Consider the following 16,032-nt stretch of genomic DNA (forward strand, 5'->3'; position numbering starts at 1 on the left):
TCAATCTTAATTTTTTCTTCATTTGCATGTTCATGTCCTATAATTGTTCTTCATTTCACCATAGCAACTCATATAGTACTCAACATTCGGATCTTAAACTCACCAATCTTGACAAATATATAATTCAGAAGTCATTGAATTTTCTGTAGCGACAATATTTTAAAGAGGTAAGATTTCATATTTTTGCTCAAAATCCTTGTTGCAAATTTCTTTAGATCAGATATTCAATATTACAAATCAATGACACTGTTTCTTCTAGCAGATTTTGAAGTCTCTTTCAGACAAAGTCACCCATTATTGTCCTTATATAGCATCAATATTCTAAACAAAGAGGTTGCTGATTAAGCTTTCTCATTTTTTTTTAATTTCCTATTTGGTTTTAATCTTCCATCATTTCTCACCGCTCAAGGTTTGGTTACCCAAATTTTTACATTTTGTAAAGTCAAATTATCTTAAGATTTAAATATATAATGAGAATTAAAATCTTAAATGGAAAGTATTATGTTTTTATTATAGTCAACTGGATGAAAAACTCAACGAATGCATTGTTCCTTAACTTTATATTTTTATTTAATGGATATTATGTATAAATAAACTTAAAAATTATTTAGTAGCATATTAAATATTACTACATTGAAATTCAAAAATATATATATTTATTTTTAATTGAATAGATATTTGCTTTAAAAAATAACGTGGATAATGTAATCTATAGTTATATTTTTTTTGTCAACAAAGAAAGTAACAGAATACTTATACAAAATATAGATACATTAAAAAACTATAAGTTTATAATACTAGAATATAAGTATCCATTTTGACAATTGTGAATACTAAAAACTTGAGGTTTTTTTGGACGTGGTCAAAATTTTAATTTTATAATATCGTTTTTTTGAATATTAAATATTTCAGAAACATTTTTTATTATTAGAACATTTATAAATGTGTACATACAATAATAATAACATTAGACCTATATTAATAGTCATTTCTTAATTATTTTTTTTAAAACTAGTTACTTTAAAAGATATTTAAAAAATAAAAGAAATTAATGACTTTATAAATATGTGATTAAGTTAAAAATAATCCATAATAACTTTTAATTAATAATTAAGTATATTAATTATAAATAAACTGTATTTATATTTTGAAAAACAGCATATTTTATTTTTTAATCCCATCGTTAATATATTATTTATGAAAAAGGATTGTAATAAATAAAGACTCATTCCATCACATACATTATTCATCACGATAGGTTTCGTTCCATCATTAAAACTAACAACATATTCAATTCCAAAGTTGTGTAGATATGTATTTTAGATAAGGTGATTAATATAACTTAGAAAATAAATCACAAATCAGGCAAAAGGAAATTGTAGAAAATACTGGAAAAAAAATCCTTACTCAAGTAATATTTTTCTACTTCATAAAACATGTGTTTAACTTAGTTTAAAGTTCACATATTTAACAATCATAATTCATAATATATTTTTATATATTTTAATGTTTATTCCAATAAAATATTGATTATATTTGTCAATAAATATGTAAAATTGGGTGAATTTTAATCTCTTTTTTTTTGCATGATATCTTATCTGTGATATTTAATTATGCGCATATGTATTGTGGTGTGTAATTATTTGTAAGTGAAATGTGATAAAACAAATGATCAAAATGTTACGATACAGTAGTTATCACATATGTAATGTTATACATTATAAAATACATATTATTTGCTATGAATAAATATAATTATTAATTTATGAAGTATTATTTCGACATTTGTGATAGTCTTTATAATATAAATAAATTTATCTCATGGTAAAAAAACGATGGAAATGTTTGCTATCTTTTGGGATAAGTTCATGAATGTTAATTAGATACTATATAGATCCATTTAGGACCAAAACATCAATGGATTTTCATGTGGAATATCCAATAACTAAGTATATCATATATGTACTGTATTGGTACTAGAAAAACATTTATTTTTTATATGAATAATATACAGATATATTCTGTATAATAAATAATATATAGAAAAAACTACAATATTCATACTCAACACTTTTTTATACTATCTAGTATTAGGATGACAACGGTTGGATCAGATATGGGTAGTGTCTATCCGCAATCCGACTTAACATAAAAAAATCTACTCGCTATCTGACTTGTTGTCGCACTGATATCCGCTTAAAAAATATCTGTGGATATTTTAAAATTTACATATATCCGTGGATACCCGCAAATATTTTAAAAAAAATATTTTTATAAAATATTATAATAAAATTTAAAAAATATATAATATAATATAAATTAAATATAAATTAAAAGTTAATTTTAATTATATTTAACATTAAATATATAACTTTTTTTTAATTTTTTGTGGGTAGCGGATATCTGCGGATATGGATAATATAATACTTGCATCCGACCTGCTTATAAGTGTGTATTAAAAAACTCGCTACCTGCAACCCGTATTGCAAATAGTAAATATCCATGAGTACTAACTATCCGTCATAGATTTTATCCTTGGATATCCGCATACATAGATTTTTTTGCCATCTCTATCCAACATATCCTATTTTACTCTTCATTATCTATTTCTTGTTAGGTTTAATAGCCAATTTAGTCCTCACTTTGGTTGAAAAATCTCAATTTAGTCCCTCGTTATAAAAGTGTTTTGAATTAGTCCTAACTTTTAAAATAGTGGGTCAGATTGGTCCCTTTCGTTAAATATAAGTTAACGAAATTAATGGATGATGATGTGACACAGCTTAAAGCTAACACCCACTATTTTAAAAGTTAGGACTAATGTAAAACACTTTTATAACGAGGGACTAAATTGAGATTTTTCAACCAAAGTGGGGACTAAATTGGCTATTAAACCTTCTTGTTACAAATACAAAATTATATATATTTTTTTAATGATCATCTTAAAAATGAGTTGCTAATTAATAGTAGTGTTAAAAGAAAGTGTTGGTTCCAAATACTTGAACTCAATAGTATTATTTACAAACGATTGAATCTTAATAAGGTTTTATATGTTTTCTTAGGATGAGATAATAAATATATTATTTAAGGTAATGTATTATATTTTATATAATGTAATTGATATTAAATATGCATTGATTTTACTTTTTGAATCAAGTATGATTTTGATACTTAAATTATTAAGCGGTTTTGATTTTAATTTTTTTTTTCAAAGTTTGATTTAATTAATTTTCTATTTTTTTTTCAAAATTTATAGAATCAATCTTCAATTACTTACACTATTATTGTTTTCTAGGACATGATTAATGATAATCTACATCAACATAACACATAACACGTAACAAATTATTAGTTTTATTTTACACTTCATCTTTTTCTTCACCTTCCAACTCTTTAGTTAGAATAATGTCAGCAGAGAATCTCTTATTATTTTTTTTAATCACTCTTGTCTCTTAATTAACACTTCCCTAATTGATAGTATCTTCTTCACTAAATTCACATTATCAACTATTTCATTTTTAATACATCAATTTCACTCTTTTTTTTTTCAATTTAATCCATCTTCATTTTTGTTCGAATACAATATTACCTTTTATTCTATTTAGACGTCTATTGTTGAGAGAACCAACGTATATGAGTATTTAGATGTCAGACCCCTTCATAATCGACGTCGAAATAGTTGTTTTATTTATGAAAAATGTTATCGGTCATTTTTTATGTTAGATATTTAAGAATCAAACGTTTAAAAAATGATGTTAAAGATCTTTTCTTTACTAGTGTTTGCATGTCATCCTTCACATGTTTATGTCCTAAAATGTTCTTCATTTCACCGTAGCAGCTCATAATGTACTTAACATTTGAATCATAAACTCATTAATCTTCACAAATATATATATATATATATATATATATATATATATATATATATATATATATTTTAGAAGTCTTAGGGACAATATGATTATAAAGAGGTAAGGTTTCCTATTTTTGTTCCAATCCTAGTTTCTTTAGTTCGTATATTAAATCAATGATACTGTTTCTTGTAGCAGACTTCGAAGCCTCTTTCTGACCAAGTCACCATTCTTGTACATTACATACAGCGTCAATATTCTAAACAAAAAGGTACGTGATTAAAGTTTTTTCATTTTTTAAATTTTAATCTTCCATAATTTCTCACCAGTCAAGGATTAGTTGCTCAAATTTATCTATTCTCTAGAGTGAAATTATGTTAAGATTTAAATATGTTATGAGAATTAAATCTAAATGGGTTAATATCTTAAATGGAAAATATTATGTTTTTATTATAGTCATCTTGATGTTAAGCTTATCCAATGCATTTTAGTTCATTAAAATTATATTTTCATTTAATAATTTATTATATGTGAAAATTAAAAAAATACATAGTAGCATATTAAATATAATTACGTTGAAATTGAATGTATTTATTTATCTTTAATTAAGCAGTTGAATTTAAAAATTAACGTGGATGACTAAATTCATAACTATACTTTCTCTTCAAAAAAGTAACAAAAATACTTATAAATATATTCCTACATTAAATATACTAGAAAAATACATATAAATAGAATTAGTCTATGTTAATTTCGCTCAACAAGAATATTTACATGCTCAGAGACCAATGCTTGAAAGCGCACTCATCCAATAATCAGATAGCTCGTTCAATAAGATTATCATTGAAACTCACAGACTTAAATTCTCACAAAAGTCGCTCAACAAGACTTGTCTTTCTAGCTACTACTAAGTCAGTGAACTTTCTAAATTTAGCTTCTCCCAGTAAGTATATTCTCGCCTAGCAACCTTCAAGTTAATAGCTCTTTGACTTTGGTTTCGCTCAGCAAGTATATTCTCACCCAACAAGTTTGCAAAATCATACATATTTATGTCATTTTAACTCTACAAGTTTAGTGCAACAACCAAATAGATGCCAAAACATATCAAATTCGAATTACACAACATTCACTAACTCAAAATATCTTATCTGCAAACCAATCATAAAACATTTCTAATTTTATCACACAATCAATTTATGCAATTTAAGAACCTAACCACAATTCAATATATCATACTTATCACATAGGTCAATCATTCAGTCAATTCACCATACAATCATAAAATTAAATTTTTTATGATTAAGTCTTATTATTTTTAAATTAATATCACTTCTAAAATGTCATTTTTTAAGTATTTATAATAAATGTGTAAATAAAATAATAGTATCATTAGATCTATATTAATAACAATTTTCTTATTTTTATTAGTTTCTTTAAAAGATATTTCAAAAAAATGTAATGACTTTATAAATATGTGATTAAGTTTAAACTAATTTATAACGATTTTTAATTAATAATTGAGTATATGAATTATAAATAAGCTGTATTTATATTTTGACAAATAATATATTTTATTTTTTAATCCCGTCGTTAAGATATTATTTATGAAAAAAGGATTGTAATAAATAAATTCCATCACATACAGTATTTGTCAAGATAGCTAGGTATCGTCTCACTAAAACCAACAACATATTCAACTCGAAGATTGTTAGCTTTCCTAGCCTCAATTTCCACTTAAAATCTGATTTTTTACATCTAACTAGATCCTATTAAACTTAGAAATTCCTTATAAATCTTATTTTTATGAATTAGGTTATATTTCATTACCTTAAACTGGTATAGTCTTCAACGAATTGCTTCAAAAATTTAAAAAACAAAATTAGAAAAGTCATAACTATTTTTATATTAAAATATTTATTTTTCATTTAACTTAAACTTTATTGTTTAAAGGTTTTGTCCTTTAAAATTATAAAACGATCCTTATATTGATAAATTATATTGGTAAGTTTTACGTATCATTTGAGAAATAAGCCTGTTTTTTTACTAATAAAAATTTGTACTTATTTTAGTGCCCAATTATTATTAGAAAACTTTATTGAGTGGTAGAAAATTTGTTTGCCATTTAAGTATATTCACATTTGGATTTGAATTTTTGCGTGAAGGAGGGAAAAACATTTTTAAGAAAAATTCCATGCACACAAAAAAATCCATGTCACCATAAAAAAAGATAAACTAGTACAAAATATATATTTTTTACAACATTTTAACACATGCTGGTCTATACTCGTATTTATGATTATTATTATTGATTATGCAGTAATTTTGTACCAATTACAGAATGACATGTAAATGATGTTAAAATATTGTTAAAAAAATCTCAAAGTATAATTATTTTTTTTTAGTTTTATGATAAGATTGCTTTTGGGCAATTTAAAAAGAAAACTAATCTTTAATCGAAAATTGTTTCTTAATTGGATATAAAACTAATTATGTTTATTTTATCTTATATTTGTATTATCAGGTTAATTAAGTGAATCCAGTGGAGTGAATTGATGGACATTCTGAATGGTTTTTTGTCTGAACTTTTAAAAAACGTGGTGTGTGGGGCTGTTAATCAATTACAATACTCTTTTTGCTTTAATAGTTTTGTTAAAGAGCTTGAAAAAGAAAAAGAGAATTTGATAGATACAAAAATAAGTGTAGAAGATCGTGTCATACATGCTCGAAGGCAAACTTTAAAGACTGATGTTATTGATAAATGGTTGAAGAATGCAAACATTGATTCAGAACATGTGAATCGTTTGCTTAAAGAGACAAATGCCAAAAAGAGTTGTTTTTTTGGATACTGTCCAAATTGGATTTGGCGATACCGTTTAGGAAAAAAGTTGGCAATTTCAAAAGATCATTCAAGAAGGTAAACAATATATACAACTTGAACGCAATGCCTCAATTCCTTCAAACATTGATGATTTTCTCAAAGAAAAATCTATGAATTTTGATAGTAGAAAAGATGCTTCTGATCAACTTATGGAAGCACTGAAAGATGATGGGGTTACAATGATTGGGTTATACGGGATGGGGGGCTGTGGTAAAACCACATTAGCAATGGAAGTTAAGAAGATAGCACAAGCTGAGCACCTTTTTGACACAGTTATTTTTGTTCTTGTGTCTAGTACAGTAGAAGTTTCAAGGATTCAAGACAAAATTGCAAGTTCATTGCAGTATCCATTTCCAGAAAGCCAAGAAATGGAAAGAGCCCAACGCTTGTGCATGAGATTAACCGAGAAAAAAAAAATTCTTATGATTCTAGATGATGTGTGGGAACCACTTGATTTTGGTCGCATAGGGATTCCCCTCTCTGAATACCATAAAGGCCGCAAGATTCTCATTACCACTCGATCTGAAGAAGTTTGTATTTCAATGGATTGTCAAAAAAAGATTTATCTACCCATCTTAAGTGATGACGAAGCATTGTCTCTCTTCCAAGAGAAAGCACTTAAGTCGAAAGACACTCCTGAAAACATAAAGCGTTTGGCAATATCAATATCAAAAGAATGTAAAGGATTGCCTATTGCCATTGTAGCTGTTGCTAGTAGCTTGAAGGGAAAACAAGAGGTCCTATGGCATGCTGCGTTGAATAAATTGAGAAGTTCTAAGCCGATCAATATTAGTATGGGTTTGCCAAATCCCTATATGTGTCTAAAGTTGAGCTACGATAATCTAGATACTGAAGAAGCTAGATCACTTTTCCTATTGTGTTCTGTATTCCCCGAAGATTATGAGATTCCAGTGGAATGTTTAATAAGATGTGCAATAGGGTTAGGTGTGGCTAGAGTAGTTGAAACATATGAAGCGACAAGGATTGAACTGACTGAACCCAAAATCAAGCTTGTAAGTTCTTGTTTATTGTTGGAGGCGGATGATAAACATGTCAAAATGCATGACTTGGTTCGTGATGTAGCCCATGGGATAGCAAAGAATGAAAATAAGATCATCAAGTGTGAAGTGGAAAAGGATGTAAGTTTGGAGCAAGGTTCGATAAGATATCTATGGTGTGTGAAATTTCCAGATGATGTGGATTGTTCCAATCTTGAATTTTTAACTATACAAACAAAATCAGAACTATCTGATGGAATTTTTGAAAGAATGGGAAAACTTAGAGTTTTGATTATTACCAATAAAAACGACGATAGGTTGCAGTTGTCAACAACGTCTTTCAAATCATTAACAAATCTCCATTGTCTGATCCTTCAACAATGGAATTTGAGAGACATTTCATTTGTGAGAGATATGAAGAAACTGCAAAGTCTTTCGTTTCATGGTTGTTCATTGCCTTCATTCCTTGACTTGCAAACTGATGTTGCACTCACAACACTTACAGACTTGAAGTTGTTAGAGTTTAAAAGTTGTGACATTGAAAGCAATATTTTTGAAGAGATCAAAAGAATCCCATTTCTAGAAGAATTGTATATTTTTAAAGACTACCGGAATGATCAAAAGGAAGAAAGTGTTAAATTCTCTAACTCACTTAGTGTCCCTAAAAAGCTGCAAAGGTATGGAATTATATTAGAATATGATTTTCATACTTATTATAGATTTCTAGAGTTTTTCACTTGTGAGAGAACTTTAGGAATTAATTATTTTGACATATCAAATGAGGTTGTTAAAGGTTTGGCCAAAAAAGTAAAAGAGTTATTTGTAGGAAATATTAAGGGAGGTGCAAAAAATATGATGCCTGATATATTTGAAATTGAAGATGGTATGAATGAGTTGAAAGATCTGACGATATATGATTGTGAAGAAATAGAGTGTTTGATTGACACTAGCAATCATTTAAGTAAGATGGAAAATATTTTTTCCAAGTTACGTTATATGCAGATCAGGGACATGAATCATCTAAAAACTTTATGGCATGGTTGTCTACCTGCCAATGGGTCTTTTGAAAAATTAGAGAAACTATCTATATTTGATTGTGAACAATTAACATGTCTCTTCACAATTGACAAAACAAAGGAAAATGAAGATCAATTTACAATTGGGCATTCCATGCAATTCAAAATTTTCCAGAATCTTCAAGAAGTGATTATAATTGGATGTAAAGAATTAAAACATGTATTCACAGCCAATAATATCACAGGAGGCCTAACTCAATTGAAAAAACTTGTAATTGGAGATTGCAATATGTTAGAACAAATAATTGAGGAAGTTCTTCCACCAGCACACTGCGAAGAAACAAACGAAATTGTGAGCAATAGCTCAGGTACGTTTCCCATATTACATTATAAGCATCTTATTTTGTTTTTCAAATTCAATTAAATTTATGCTCAAGATAATTAAATAAATCCATATGGAAACCCACACCTTATGCATAAATATCTAATTCGTTTTTAGGAAAAAATCATATTGTAAAATATTTTTACTAAGGTGTATATTTTCAAAAAAATACAAAATTATAGATTCGCGGATGTTTTAGTATTCAACAGTTTGAAGTCAATAAAAGGATAAAAGTTTATTTAACTGTAAGAAAAATGAAAAAGCAACTAAGTTATTTCCAAAAACCGTTCACAATAATTATTATTCCTCTTATTCTTAAATTATATTTTTTTTCATAATTGCAATAACTCCTTATTAAATATATAATTATAATATTTTTAAGAGTATTAATATGCTGACATCCATATTCTTTACACTCTCACTCAAAACTCAAATAAATTAATATTTTATTAAAATATAAAGTGTAATTAAAAAATAAATATGTAGAATGTATGTTATATATGAATTGTGGTGTAAAAAACTTTTTTTTCCTTAATAAATGAAAGGTCTATGTAGAATCTAGAAAACGTATATTATTATATATAAAAAAATATAGTTTGACATGTATAAAGTTTTAAACTCATTTAATATTATTTTTTCTTTTCTTTACTTTTTCTTTTAAAATATAAAAATATATTTTTTATGATCATTTTATTTTTATAATATATATCACATAAATGTAAATATATATCACAAATATAAATATGTGTCACTCTATTATTATTTTGAAAAATAAAAATATAAGTATAATTTATTAAAAAAGTATAGTTAACATTAAATAGTTTACTCTAGTTATTAAGTGAAAAAAATTCCTACATGGAGAGGAGAAACTTTTTGTTAAAACAGAATACAAATATAATAAAACATGAGAAAGAAATCACTAAATTCAACTTTTGAAACCGTTTAATTTTTTGAAGTCATTCTTTCTATTAAACTCCAGAAATAACATATATATATATATATATATATATATATATATATATATATATATATATATATATATATATATATATATATATATATAATCTTACGAATAAAATAAACCAGAAATAGGATCTTTACATGTGAAAAAAGGTTCGAGATAGAAATTAAGATGAAGTTTGTGTAAATATAGAGATTAAAAAAAGTAATTTAATATGAAATTATTAAAAGAAAAAAGATGGTGAAAATGTGAAGTAGGCAAAATAAAATTGTATGGGATAATTATTTTTTATCACTATCAGCTGATTATTTGATGTTATGGTTTGTGGTTTTAGTCCATGGAGATCGATGTATTGAAAATAAGAATGAAAGTCCTAATTGAGTAACATTTTTGTTATTTATAATTGTTTTTCAGGATCGTTTTCTCTGTCTAACCTTGAATTCCTTGAAATATATTCATGTTCAATGCTGGATTCATTGTTTACAACATCTGTAGCTAAGACCTTGACTTCATTGGAAGAATTGGAAATATGTATCTGTGATGGTTTGAAGCATGTAGTTACTCCTGAAAGAGTGAAAAAAAATAAAAAGGAAAACATGGTTGAAGATAAGCATGAATTCAAGAGTGATCTTTCAATGTTCTCAAGTTTGAAAAGGGTAACTATTTGGCATTGTAATTCGATGCAAGATATATTCGCAATGCCTTTTGTTGGAGGCGTGGTGAATATTCAGAATCATTTTCCCACTCATCAAACTCTAAGCATGAGCAATGCCAACAATGGAGATTGGATGATGGGACAACAAGTCAGTTTAAAGTTAGAATATTTGAACTTGTTTGGTCTACCTAAAATGACTCGTATTTGGGTCAATACCAATAACTCATTTACTCTCCAGCATCTCAACTCATTAATAATAAAAGAGTGTGAAAAATTGGAAGTGATATTTCCTCAATTTATGCTACAATCCTTACCAGATTTGAGTCATATACGACTAAGAAAATGCGAGGAATTAAGACAGATAATTGAAGAGGATTTGGAGGATAAAAGGTTTATTCAACCATGCTTTCCCAAACTACAATCATTATTTATTGAAGAATGCCATAAGTTGAAATGTTTCGCCTCTGTATCTGCATCCAATGATCTTTCCAACTTGAAGATTCTAATCATAAAGGAAGCCACTGAACTACAAGAGTTTATTGCATGCGAATACGATGAGACTGGGAAGACCAAAGTTCAACTTCCACAATTGAAAGTTATAATATTTATGCATCTTTCAAATTTTCACCAAGAGACTATATTTTCAAATGTGAAGCATCGCATTATCCGCAATTGTCCAAAACTCTCTTTGACTTCAACAACTACTCCTCAAGAACTCCAACAAAATCTTCATTTGGAAGGTAAGTACTATGCATGGATATGTTGTTACAAACATTACATGTTACGATGGAAACTTTATATATAAATATTTTCTGTTTGCGTTTCATTGTTAAACGAAGTCCTTAACTATACACTTGAACTACAGGTTTGGGAAACTCTAAAATTTATCGTAGGGTGATTTCGCAACTAATGTATGAAATAGAGAAATTAGATGAAGTTTCTACAAACAACAATTCTACTGAGGTGCCTTCTTCACAGGTCAGAATTAATCAACCTATCCAACTTAGCCTACTGAGTTGTCAATCATAACAATAATGACATTAAACTATAGTACACACCATCACTTGCTTCACTAAAATTTGTCAAACTTCATCTTATTTTTTTGAGACTCAATTCATTAATTGAAAAACAGTCTTTTCATTTATAGCTATTATTATTCTAAAAAAACTGACTTATTCAGATGCTCCTGTTCTATATACTTTATCGTTGATTAGATTAAAGAAGAATCAGATAAGAAATTTATCGAGAAAGATTATGGTTCAAAGGAAGTGGCTCCTGCAACTTCAATAAATTTAGAGGTGGATGGAAAGTCTAATTGTGAAACATATTCACAGGTAATTGTACTTTAAGCTCTTCTAAATATTTGAGTGAGTGAATGGAAAATCACTTAATATTCATCACTTCATATAGGAGTTGGTCGGTGCAAAATCAACCACTGGATCATACTTGACAGACCAACAAAACCCACTTGGACAAACTCAAAGTACCGTCAAAATGACATCAGACCCACAAGCTATGGAGCAAAACTTTCCAGTCATTTCTTCTCCAAACATGACTCAGGTATTTACATATTTTATTTTAATCTTCTAAAAAATGATACATTAATAAGCTACATGATGGAAGAAATAAAAATAACCATAACTTTTGGCATTGTAAAAAAGCGTACTCATCAAACAGAGGCAAACAATATTGGAAAAACTACGACATCAGATAAACTTGCAATACCGACTTCTGCTTTAGAGGTGAGAAGTTCATCTCAAACTTGTATTGTAACTCCCTTGCGTAAAAATTAAAAATTACTAGGATTCCAAGCTGCTATAAACACTAATATGCTTATTCAATGTTTCAAATAAAAGTTGGTGCACAAAGAATCAAACAACGAAACAGGTTTTCCATACCAACATGCACTCGGAGAAACAATGGTAACCACTAAAACTGCTCAAATTATATACCAACACATGATGTATATCATGAAACAACTACTTTTCAGAGCTACAACTTTAAAGATACACAAACATTTATTTTTTATTGGTAATGCACAGAATATTGAGGAAATAGGAAGACAGAGGACCAAAGATGGACCTCTATCAGAGGAAGCTGCAATTAAAACTCGTAAGCCAAACGAGGTTACTCGAGGTTGTCGCTCTTTTCTTGTCTTTTTTTCATTGTATTTTTCATGTCACCTACTCCTCAAACTTTTTACAGCTTCTACAGATATTCGTACAAGATTGGAAGAGTGTAAGCATTTTGCTGATCTCAATGATTCACGAATTTCTTTATTAGTGGAGGCAATATCAGCATATCCACATCTTTGGAAAGCTTGTGAGAAGTTTAGCGATCGCTTTCAAGCTTTGATGTTGAAAACATTGACAGATATGTTGTTGTTTCTTCGAAGTGAAAGTGTTGGTAGTGTTAATCCTGATAAAGAAAAAGAGTTCCTTAAACTATGTGATGAAGCTGTTCAACTCGGATTTGAGAAGTCGTGGGTTGATGAAATGCGTCAACGTGTTGTGGGAAGGGATTCTAAGTTGGACCATGCTAAGACGAGAATTGGTGATCTTCTTAAGAGACACGCTCATTTAACTCAAGAACTAAACAATATGAAGATAGAACTTGTGAGTCTCCATGACTATTTTGATGTTCCTACAAAATGTTTCGACTTTTTGTGATTTTCAAGTTCTAGTCAAACACTCTTATTTTACGTTTTTTCTATTCCTCTTTATAAATACATTTGGCTTTGTCTGTCATACTTCTAAGAATGAGTGTCAGGTATACTGTTATTTCATTTAATATTAAAACATTTCATATTAATAACACGATATATCATTAAAATATTTAGGAGTTTTATTTCGCCCTTTACACAATTTTAATGCAGAGAATTTCATAAAAGGACTAATATATCAACAAATGTATCATTTATTTAAATTTAATGGCGTTAAAATTTGGCATAAGTAATGTCATATCATTCCAGTCATGTGAAAAAGCTATTTAAGAGGTATAAAATAATAAACATATCATTCCACTGACAGAAAATAGTAGTTTTATGCTCTACAAAATTTACTCATTTGCTATTTATTTTAGTTAAAATATGCTTTTAATAAACTGATTAAAACATAATACTTTTATTTCTTTAAGAAAAAAAATGGGTTATTATGAAATATTTATTTATGGTGACTTTTTTAAAAAAATATATTTATTTATTTTTCATTACAAAGTCTTCCTTATTAGGAATATAAGCATAAAACTTTTGAGACTCAGGAGACTTGTAATATTTAAAAAAAAAATAGAAGGTAGTGTAGAATTGAAAAAGAAGATAGATTATTAGTGTAATTGGAGAAAACTTCACGGAGTATTAGTATAAGTTATTTTTAAAAAAAATTAATAACTTTGAATAATATAACATAATACAAAAACAACGTAATACAATATGAAACAATATAATATAGTAAAACTAAACGTAATATAGTATTGTAAGTACAGTATAGTAAATTTATATTATATATAAAGAAATGTATAAGTTAGTATTCGCCTGAATAAATTTTAAAAATATAGTATCAATAAAGAAATGTATAAGTAATTATTTTGAGGTTTAATACCTCTTTTGGTCCCTAGAAAGGGGACCAATGTTCAATGTGGTCCCACCTTTTTCTAGAAGTTCAATATGATCTCATCTTTTGTAAAAAGTGTGCAATAAAGTCTTTTTTGGAAACGGCGTTAAGTTTTTAACGGAGCAGCTGACAGGGTGGACTGAAGTTAGCTACGTGGCTTTGTGTGGGTAATACGTGACAGTGAGAGGGTGATACGTGACTGTGAGAGGGTAAATTTGGTAATATTAGTGAGGTTAGGAAATCAGAAGTTGAGGTTTCAGGAGTTTTAGAGAAATTGAGAATTTGGAATACAAATGACTTCTTCTGAAGGGTGTTCGTCGTGTTCGAGAAGTTAGGGCAAAGGATCTTCTCAACCTTGTGTAGGTGTAGGACCATTTGACCCGCACATAATCAACCTTGTTAAACAAAAATATGTGTTGAGTATCAATCTGTGAAAATAATTTATGGTCTCAGTTCTTGACCTGGGGTGGGGGTGTAAGAATTTTCTCAATAATTGAATCAATGCATTTTCTTGTTATGCCAAGATTCTCGGACCACTCAGGTAACTTGTCAGTGGCCTGCAGTGCTGCAATAGAGTCCTTCCATCCTTCAAGAATGCATGAACTGAAGAAAGCCTCAAGTTTGCCTACAAAGTTTCCCTTCTCAATGGACTCATTCATTTGTAGGAGCTTAGCGGCGCAGAGTGCAGGTACAAAGTTATGAGCACTGATATTGATTGAAACTCCATAGCAGAACTTAGCACAGAGTTCAAAAGCATCTGCACCTCCGGGCATATCATGAAAAAGCCACCCTCTATTATAAGTTATACATACCATTTGGGCAAATATTCAAATGATCTTAAAGGGGTTTGTACCAAACTCTCTATTTATTTCTGCATATATTATTTTCCGAGAAGATCCTTTACCCCCAACTTTTCAAACACGACGAACACCCTTTAGAAAAAACACCCTTCAGAAAAAACACGACGATAAATCCCAAATTATTAATTTTTCTGCAACTCAAACCCTAACTTCTGATTTACCCTCTCACAGCCACGTATCACCCTCTCACTGCCATGTATTATCACACAAAGCCACGTAGCTAACTTCAGTCCACCCTGTCAGCTGTTCCGTTAAAAACTTAACGCCGTTTTCAAAAAGGACTTGATTGCACACTTTTTACAAAAGATGGGATCACATTGAACTTCTAAAAAAAGGTGAGACCACATTGAACATTGACCCCTTTCTAGGTACGAAAAGAGATATTAAACTTTATTTTGAATCACATGGTAACTCATCTAAGAGTCAAAACAGATAGAAAAGGAAAAGACAGTTGAAAATGACCATATTTATAACGATCTTTTCAACTGTCATCAAACCTAGAAACGATGAAGCAAAATTTTCAAGACATTTCTTCTCCAAACATAGCTCTGGGAATTCTCAAGGATCTCTGTCTAACTCAGAATGTACATCAGAAAATATTTTCTGATATTTTCTGTTCTTGTCTATTTCTGCCATTCTTTCGATATTTTCTGATATTTTCTGTTCTTGTCAATTTCTGCCATTCTTTCTGTTTATTTTTCTGTTATATATTAACTTATCTACACCCACATATATATATATATATATATATATATATATATATATATATATATATATATATATATATATAACGAGGATATTTTTTTTGTATACACAATTTTTATTC

General features: G+C 28.2%; 1 protein-coding gene across 1 annotated transcript; it reads left to right on the forward strand.

Annotated features, from left to right (window-relative positions):
• Positions 1-6,836: 6,836 nt before the first annotated feature.
• Positions 6,837-13,407, forward strand: LOC108336478 (disease resistance protein At4g27190). Its single transcript, XM_017572959.1, has 9 exons — positions 6,837-9,108; positions 10,498-11,478; positions 11,604-11,716; positions 11,953-12,072; positions 12,149-12,298; positions 12,400-12,480; positions 12,595-12,660; positions 12,781-12,874; positions 12,944-13,407. The coding sequence occupies exons 1-9, from the start codon at positions 6,837-6,839 to the stop codon at positions 13,405-13,407; spliced, it is 4,341 nt and encodes a 1,446-aa protein (XP_017428448.1).
• Positions 13,408-16,032: the final 2,625 nt, after the last annotated feature.

This window comes from Vigna angularis, chromosome 7 (assembly GCF_016808095.1).
Source record: "Vigna angularis cultivar LongXiaoDou No.4 chromosome 7, ASM1680809v1, whole genome shotgun sequence".
NCBI classification, from domain to species: Eukaryota; Viridiplantae; Streptophyta; class Magnoliopsida; order Fabales; family Fabaceae; genus Vigna; species Vigna angularis.